The following is an 8,889-nucleotide window of genomic DNA, read 5'->3' as shown; positions in this document are numbered from 1 at the left end:
TTAAAACAAATCTTTTTGTAAAAACATATCCAAATAATCTCTAAATATAAAGAATAAACTATAAAAAATTCACAAAGTAAAATAACCTAAAAATACTAATGACAAATAAATTTTTTAAAATTTAAAAATATGACCAAAAGAATAAATATTAAATATGAGAAAAGTTTAATTGTTTAAGGATTAAATTTATTATTTGTATTTTTAATCATTAATTTAGTTATTTTAATTTAGTAATTTAATAATATATTTTTAATTTATATTTTTAAATATTATTGATTAATTGGTTAAAAATAATAAATTTTACTAATTTTTTAATATTCTTTTAGTATATTCTAAAACAAAATTTTGAAATCATATATTGATACAATTTTTTATAAGCATCAGTAGAAAAATAAGATCATTTTATCATCAAATTTGATAATTTTATATTAAGTGAATTATTTTAAAAAAATATTTTTAATGACCAAATTTTGTTGAAAAAAAATATTAAAATCAAATTTTCTTCTAAATTTTTGTATACACCTTTTTGAATATTTTGAATTCCGTTAGGTACCTAATGGAGTATTTGTACAATGTGTACAATAGATTATTTATTTGATCCAATATAAGTTAAAAAATGAACATCCAGAATAAAATACTACTAATTTCTTAAACATAATACACCCATACTATCCAGAATAATCATCTGGGTATCAGGGATAATAAACATCTGATATCCTACTGAATCGAAAATCCCTAAATTTCATTGTGCACATTATATAGATACTCCATTAGCTCCCTATACTTCCTCTTATTCAAATGTTATCACAAAAATTTATATAAAATAAATAAATCTTTTGTTAAATAAAAATTTTTTTATCATTTATAAAATTATGATATTTATTAATTATTTTTTTTATATTTTAAATTTTTTAAAAATTATTTTGTTGCTAATATTTTTTAGGAATATTTTTGTTAAGAGTCTACATTTTTCGGTTATGGAATTAATAGTTAACTTAAATGTAAAATATAGAAAGTTTATATAAAAAAAATTAAATTTTTAAAATAACTATTAAATTCCTAACTTTAATCAAGTCCATCTCCCTCATCGCCTTAATTCACAAGTGATTAAACGAAATTTTTTTTTTCTTCACCAACTTCGAAGTTTTTGTAGATGCAAAGACCAGTCGCCATTTCCATTCGTTGCTGCTTGTCTCAGCAGTTTCCATTGCATGAATGATCTTCCGAGCAGCAAAAACGATTAATCGAAACCCAACAACTCGATTTCTCCATCACCATGTAAACAACCTTCAATCCAAAACCTCTTCTTCAAATCTTCACAAACCCAAACGCAAAAAGGTTATTCCTTTTGTCGCCGAACTCAAACAAGTTCAAGACCCAAAACAAGCCCTCTCTTTATTCAATGATTACAAGGAACGCAGTTTCAAGCACCATTACCCTTCCTACGCCGCACTCCTCTACAAGCTCGCACGTTCTAGAAGCTTCCATGACGTCGAAACCGTTCTCGATCACATGCAACGCACAAACATACAATGCAGAGAGAGCCTCTTCGTTGCGCTCTTTCAACACTACGGAAAATCGAAGCTTCCGGACAAAGCTACTGAGCTTTTTGATCGAATGCCCAAGTTTAACTGTGCCCGAACGTTGCAGTCTTTCAACGCGATTCTTAATGTTCTGGTTGACAGTGACCGGTTCGACGAGGCCAATGATGTTTTCTTGAGGTCACGTGACATGGGGTTTCGTCCAAACACGGTTTCGTTCAATGTTATGATAAAGGGGTGGTTGGAAAAAGGTGAGTTTGGGAAAGCCTGTGATGTGTTTGATGAAATGCTTCAGAGGAAGGTGCAGCCAAGTGTTGTGACTTACAATAGCTTGATTGGGTTTTTGTGTAGAAAGGGTGATTTGGACAATGCCATGGCTTTGCTTGAGGACATGAACAAGAAAAAGAAGTATGCTAATGCAGTGACTTATGCGCTTTTGATGGAAGGGTTGTGCTCTTTGGAGAAGTTTGATGAAGCCAAGAAGCTGTTGTTTGACATGGCGTATCGTGGGTGTAAGCCTAGGCTGGTTAATTTCTCTGTTCTGATGAATGATTTGGGGAGGAGAGGGAGGATTGAGGAGGCAAAGTCCGTGCTTCATGAGATGAAGAAGAGGAGGATTAAGCCGGATGTTGTGACATATAATATACTGATAAATTATCTTTGCAAGGAAGGTAGGACAGCAGAGGCTTATAAGATGTTGGTTGAGATGCAGATAGGTGGTTGCGAGCCGAATGCTGCGACATACAGGATGATGGTGGACAGTTTGTGCAGGGTTGGAGATTTTGAGTTGGGTTTGAGTATTTTGAATGCAATGCTTGTCAGTGGACATTGTCCGCGTCCTGAAACTTTTTGTTGTTTGGTTGTTGGGCTGTTAAGCTCTGGGAATGTTGATGGTGCTTGCTTTGTTTTAGAAGAGATGGAGAAGAGAAGGGTAGAACCTGACATGGAGAGCTGGGAAACTATTGTAAAGAGTTCTTGTAGCGAGGATAAGAGTGTAACTGAGCTTATCACTGAACTTGCATCACTGTCCACCTAATGCAGTAAGTTGGGAAGACATTGACTAGATCTTCTTGTGTGTGATCTTTGTCTCTGTTCCGATTTGGTGGATTGTCCCAGCAAAAAAGGTTCCAAGGCAGCAATGAAAAGTTTCATCACAATGTGAACCAATAATTTGAAGTGGGTGTATGATGTTTACTTATCTTAACAGATGAGTAATATTTTCCGGTTAAGATTAATGCAGAGACTTGGGAGGTTGTAGTTGCTGATATGCTGTCTGAAACAACCTATTAGTTGGCTTTTAAAGTGTTGAGAATTTTGTGGAATTGCTACCAACTGCAGCAAAAGAAGCTCATGAACCAACTCAACTAGTAATTATTTATTCGAAGGTGATCTTAGATTGTTTAGAATGCAAAATAATCAGCCATTTTAAGGGTTACCTTTTGTGTTCGAAAGATGCTGAGAAATTGATAATCGTGTATTACTGTTGAAAAATAATAAAAATAGATAACCTGTGTAAGGAAAATTGTTCTTGGAAAAAAATAATTTGATCCTGCATTTTCATGTCATAGTATTTCATGATGCCAAATTATCCTTGACATATATTAGAGCTCACTCTATGATACTTGCTGACTTGATGTTTAGTTCTAACTTCTAACTGCTACAACTAGAACTTTGGTTTGAGAAACAAAACCGATATATCTAACCCTTCTTTTAATTATCTTTTTAGTTGTGAATAAACATGGCTGTGAATGGCATAGATCTGCTACGTCCATCCAATGAAGTAGCCAAATGAAAGCCCTGTTCTTTTTTCAATAACCTCCATCAAATCCTAAGAAACCATTTTGTTCTCTCTGCTTTTAATCAGGGACAAATTAGAGATCCACATAACTTAAATATAAAATTAGAGATCATGTTACATGCCAAAGTAATGTATCAAGTTACAAATAGACCTGCATACCAATAAATTTAGAGGATTGACATAAAGGACAAAAACTAAGCTTACTTTCACAGTCTTTACAAAGGCAAAGATGCTTACAAGGTAACAAAAGCATGTTAACTTCATTGACTCTACAAGCCTTGCATGTCATCATCTCTCTCATACCATTGTTCTCCTTTGAGAGAAGATGGAAATCGATGGAACGGCCGTTGCAGCAAGAAGCCGTGTCGTCCACCTCACTGTCGCCACATCCTTCCTTACTATCTCGGCTCTGGACATATGCTTGCTGAAGGTTGAACTTGAGAGCAGCAATCATGCTCTCGTTGTGCTTGGCTCTTTGCTGCCACACACCTGCTTCCATAGTTAATTGCTCCATTTGGTCTTCCAGCTCCATGTTCCTCCGGTTAATGCTTTCTACCTCGGCTTCCTTCTCGCGGAGTTTCTGAAGGACCCTGTCTTCGATAACCAAAACGCTCTGAAGCTGTGAAGCCTGAACCTTATCTAAAATTGATTGCCTCATTTGTTCGCCCTATTAGAGAAGATGATTAATTAGTGTCCCATCTTCATATACAAGAAAAGTTTTCTTTATATGGATGGCACATCAGGCTTCAATGTGGCATAAAGGACTTGAACTTTGAAGCAGTAACTTCTAAAAGCAAGAAAACACAGTTGATTGAAAAAAACAGCCATCATGCAGAGAACGGGAAGATAATGAAGTATGTTCAGATTTCTTTGAAGATTCAAACAATGATGCACATATTTATTCAATAGGCAGTTCGCATAACCATCTAAGGAAACATACAGCAACTGAACTTTATTCAATAAAAGCAATAAGCATGAAAAATGCAGAACCACCTCTGTCAGGCACAAATGATATTGGCTTGCATGCATTCGAAAGTTCATATAAGACTGAGCAAAGAAGAGAATAGAAGGGTTTTTTTTTGTTTGGGGGGTGGGCGGGTTCGGAAACAAGATACAAAAACAGATAACAATCAGAACATGTCCATCTTATGGTGAGAATAAAAGGCATTAACAATAGGTGACTCCATTTCGGTTACATAATTTACATCCCAATTAAAAGGCTGATATAATACTCCCCCTCTCATCCCAGGCAATGGGATCCCGAAATTTTCTAATAGGAAAAAGTAGCATAAAATGGAGACTAGACATTAAGCCGTAAACTTGAACTAACCTGCAATTTGAGAAACCTTTCTACCTCTAATTCCTGCTGCTGTAACTCACGCTCAATGTCATCTCCAATGAGTGACAACAGAGCAGAGTCTCCAGTTGAAACCAAGCGGGGATTGTCAAGTGACAAGCCCAATCCAGTGGACACCGATAGTGGCTGCAGGAAATCTACAGAAGATACCTGAGAATTGTTCTCCAAGAAATCCTGTTCTTTTAGTCTCTTCCTCTCAGGTTCCAAACCGTAATTCCATTGCAAATCAACACCACCGTCACTACCATCGGCGGGAGGAACTGGACCCGGAGCAAACCCAACAACATGGACTACATACAAGAACAAAAAAGCATCATAATCCATTAAATTGAGAGCATAATTTACTATGGTGAACTATGTCAATCCCACCAACTACATTTAACATGACCAAAAGAATGTTGAGGGAAAACACAACAGACTTAAAAATTTCAAACTTTCTAGCGATGGAATAATCATGCAACATAAAATTAACAGCTTTAACTTAAAATAACCAAGAGGGGTGTCATGCCACAATAAAACCTAACTGAGTCATTTTCTTTACAATTCAGATTTTCCAAGGTACTATTAAACATATGCAGCTGAAAAGAAATTTTCAAACTTTCCGGTAATGGAATCATTATATAACATAAATTAACAAATTTAGCTCAAACTGACCAAATGGGGTGCTATTCCACAAGAAAACCTAATTGGGTCACTTAACAAGTGTACTATTAAACATATGTAGCTAAAAAAAAGGCAAATTCAGCAAAAGGATAGCTAAAAGGTGAAGAATTTACATACATGGAGGAATGTATGGTGGATGTTGGGACTGATCTTGCAAATCAGTGGGATTGTAAAAGGGAACCTGAGGTGGCATATGAGCTTCCATTGCTTGCAGGTTTCTGAAGTAGGAACAAAAATGATATATATAATAAATACAAAGTTAGGTGAAATGAAAGGCAGAAAGAAAAATTGAAAAGGGATGTTAAATTGTTTTTTTTTTTTTTTTTTTGAATTTTGGCCACTAAGTAAAAACATTTGGGGTGATGATAATTACCTGAAAGATTTAGTTTGTGGTTGTTGTTGCTGCTGCTGGTGGTGGGTTTGGTAGTGCCGTTGGAACTGGTGCTGAGGGAAAACCATGGAAGAAGAAGAAGAAGAAAGAGCGTGTAAGGAAGAAGGTTCTTTCCAATGAGAATAGCGAAGTGGCCAATGAAGGAAGTTTCTTGTAATTTCCACACTCCTTTTTATTTTTGACAAAATATTTTTTGGGTTACACTTAAATACTTAATTGCAAATTAATGTATTAAACCATCAATTTCAATTCCGTGTTTAAATTTTAAAAATATATAATTAAATATTTACCCTTTTTGGGTTGGGCATCGGGACCGAAGCACCGAGACCTAAAAAACATTATCTTCAGATATGAACCCAGCTGGCCCAAAACAAGTGTGAAAACCATTAACGCATTATCTGTTTTGATATTAATATTAAAATTTACTGATATTATGAATTGATATTTTTATTGTGTTAAATTAAAATATTATTGTATTAGTATTAAGTAATTTTATGTTTATATTTGTATTAATTATTTTTAAAATTTAAGATTTAGTTGTTTTTTAAATATTAGTAAATATGTGTATTTTAAAATTTTAAAGGTTTTTGACTATTTTTTATTTTTTATTTATATATAACCGGTTTTATCGGTTCAATCAATAATTTATCGGTTGAACTAATAAATCAGTAAATTAGTAATTTGATCGGTTTAATCACCAATTCGATTCTTACAATTATGGTTTAAACAAATGTCGGGGTTCGAGTGTGCAACGGATCAATCTTTGACCTGTCAAATTAGGAGATATCGTTGACAAAAAAAAAGAACCATTAACTACATTAATATAAGTATATAAATATAACCCAACGTATTGTATAGTAGCTATTCAATTTTGACAATATTTGTTGAAACTAAAATATATTTTTTAATATTTAAAAGATATTATTTTCAAAAAGTGAAAGTTAAAAATATTGTAAAAATATAAAAAAAACGTGGTGATTTTAGACAATCATTGTAATCACTATTATAATAATAGCTTATTTACAATTCACCTTATAGTTTTTATTATGGAATTTGTTATATTTCACATTATCCATGAATGGTGATGAATGGAGAATAGAGAATATTATATGTATCTCTTTTGTATAATTTTTATTTTTGTGTTAAAATTAATTAATAAAAATAAGAAAAAAAATTATATAAAAATATACACAAAATATCAATTTTGATTATCAAGTAGCAAACTCTTTGCCACCACCTCACACCATGCATGCATCATGCATGTAATGTTAAAGGTGGACCACATGTCACATGTGTAAACAAAATAGTAATGATGGAATATGATTAGTGATGATCATTAATATATATTAAGCACACAATATTAATACACACTTTTTGTTTCAACTTGTATTGTGTCTCTCATGCATGTCATCCTCCAATTCATTCTAATCTTAGCTTCTTAACATTTTGAGACTTAGGTAGTGTTTGGTGGAGAGATAGAGACTGAGATTGAGAGACAGAGATTAAGAGACAGAGATTGAAACAAATTTCAGTATTCTATTTGGTGCAAAATGGGAGACAGAAATTGAAACAACAATAAAACTCTAATTTAATTTGCACAAAAGGTAAAATTGGAATTAATCAATCGAAATGAGGATATTTTAGGTATAAAATGTTATTAAAATTTCAGTTTCCATCTCTAAAAATTTTAGTCCCCTGTGTCCCCACTTTTTGGAGGTACTGAAATACTGAAATTTTGGAGACAGAGACAAAAATTTTAGTATCAGTCTCTGAACCAACAAACATGATACTGAGTCTTAGTCTCTCAGTCTCTGTCTCAGTACCTCAAAACAAACGCTACTTTATATTCCACCAAAGGCTCATCTTCAAAGTTCTAACATTCCTTGCCTTCTCTACCATTATTATGACCTAGTAATTTTTTTTTTTTGCTTTTGCTTTGCATGTAAGTAATATGATTTTTTATTTTTTATTAAAAAATATCAAATTGGAGCCATTTTGTTCGAATTTGAATATAAACTATAGGTTTAAATTCCTTAACATCTAGTTATAATTTATTGATTTGCAACTAACTTGTTTTTGTCAAATCATTTCATTAGGGAAAAAAATTTGACTTATTGTGAAACTCAAACTTCAACTTTGTTTAAGAAAATAAATATTTAATTACTTTAATGTAATTAAAATTGGGTCTAATTTATTTATTTACTCGATATTTTGTCATCATCATTAGCACACCCGTGTTTAGGATTCAACAAAATTTGTATAATTTATCTGAAGACATTGTTTTTAAGACGGATGTATTGAGATTACAATAATAGTAGTTAAATTTCCACATATCCAAACACTCTAATACTAAAATTTATATTCTTATCCACTCTAATACAAAAATTGATGTTTTTGTTGCATTCATTTTGCAACTACATTTGAGTACATAACTAGGATCATAGATAATATAATTGAGTATATATTTAATTTGAAGGGTTGGGTTTGTTTGGAAGCACTTTAACCCAAAATGAAAAGAGAAAATTCAAGGGAAAATAGCCAAAAAATTATGTCGTTAAATTTTAACAAATAAAATAGCCAAAAACATTAACCAAGTTGGGTTGGTCTAGTTAGATTAGTTTAGTGGTTAACTTACTAGTCCGTTTAAGCAAGTGTCGGGAGTTCGAATCCCGCCTTGTACATGCAGCAACCCACGCCTTGTACATGCAGCAACCCATTGGCCAGCGACAAACCCTTAAATGGAACTCAGTCCTTAGCCTGTCGGGTTGAAGGATACCGTGGGAAATCAAAAAAAAAAAAAAAAAGCCAAAAACATTTATTTCAATGTGAACATAAGTGAAATTGCTAAAAAAAAAAAAAAAAACACTTTCATCAAATGTTTTTCTATTAAGCAATAAAAAAAATTAGATATTGTTTTTGTGGTTGTTATTTTGTTTTATATTTATTTTTGTTCATTTTTCTCTTCTGAGTATTTAAAAACACTCATTTTTTAGGGGAAAGAAAAAACCAAGATTAAATCCTTTTAATTTGTTCTGACGCTATCAAGTGTGATTTTTTGTTTTCCTTTAATTTCACTTAAAGAGGCTATAATAAAATATCACATTTTACAATATTACTTGAATTAATTGAGAGAAAAAAA

General features: G+C 32.4%; 2 protein-coding genes across 2 annotated transcripts; one reads left to right on the top strand and one right to left on the bottom strand.

Annotated features, from left to right (window-relative positions):
• Window positions 1-966: 966 nt before the first annotated feature.
• Window positions 967-3,140, top strand: LOC112697821 (uncharacterized). Its single transcript, XM_025751163.3, has one exon. The coding sequence runs from the start codon at window positions 1,216-1,218 to the stop codon at window positions 2,575-2,577; it is 1,362 nt and encodes a 453-aa protein (XP_025606948.1). The 5' UTR covers window positions 967-1,215; the 3' UTR covers window positions 2,578-3,140.
• Window positions 3,141-3,395: 255 nt separating this feature from the next.
• LOC112697822 (probable BOI-related E3 ubiquitin-protein ligase 3) lies at window positions 3,396-7,523 on the bottom strand. The gene is made up of 4 exons (XM_025751164.2): window positions 5,733-7,523; window positions 5,477-5,577; window positions 4,670-4,986; window positions 3,396-4,006 (listed from the first exon to the last, which is right to left on the bottom strand). The coding sequence occupies exons 1-4, from the start codon at window positions 5,816-5,818 to the stop codon at window positions 3,479-3,481; spliced, it is 1,032 nt and encodes a 343-aa protein (XP_025606949.1). The 5' UTR covers window positions 5,819-7,523; the 3' UTR covers window positions 3,396-3,478.
• Window positions 7,524-8,889: the final 1,366 nt, after the last annotated feature.

Source organism: Arachis hypogaea, chromosome 16 (genome assembly GCF_003086295.3).
Source record: "Arachis hypogaea cultivar Tifrunner chromosome 16, arahy.Tifrunner.gnm2.J5K5, whole genome shotgun sequence".
Classification (NCBI taxonomy): domain Eukaryota; kingdom Viridiplantae; phylum Streptophyta; class Magnoliopsida; order Fabales; family Fabaceae; genus Arachis; species Arachis hypogaea.
Note: the sequence above shows the minus strand (reverse complement) of the source record. Positions and strands in the feature narration are given on the sequence as shown.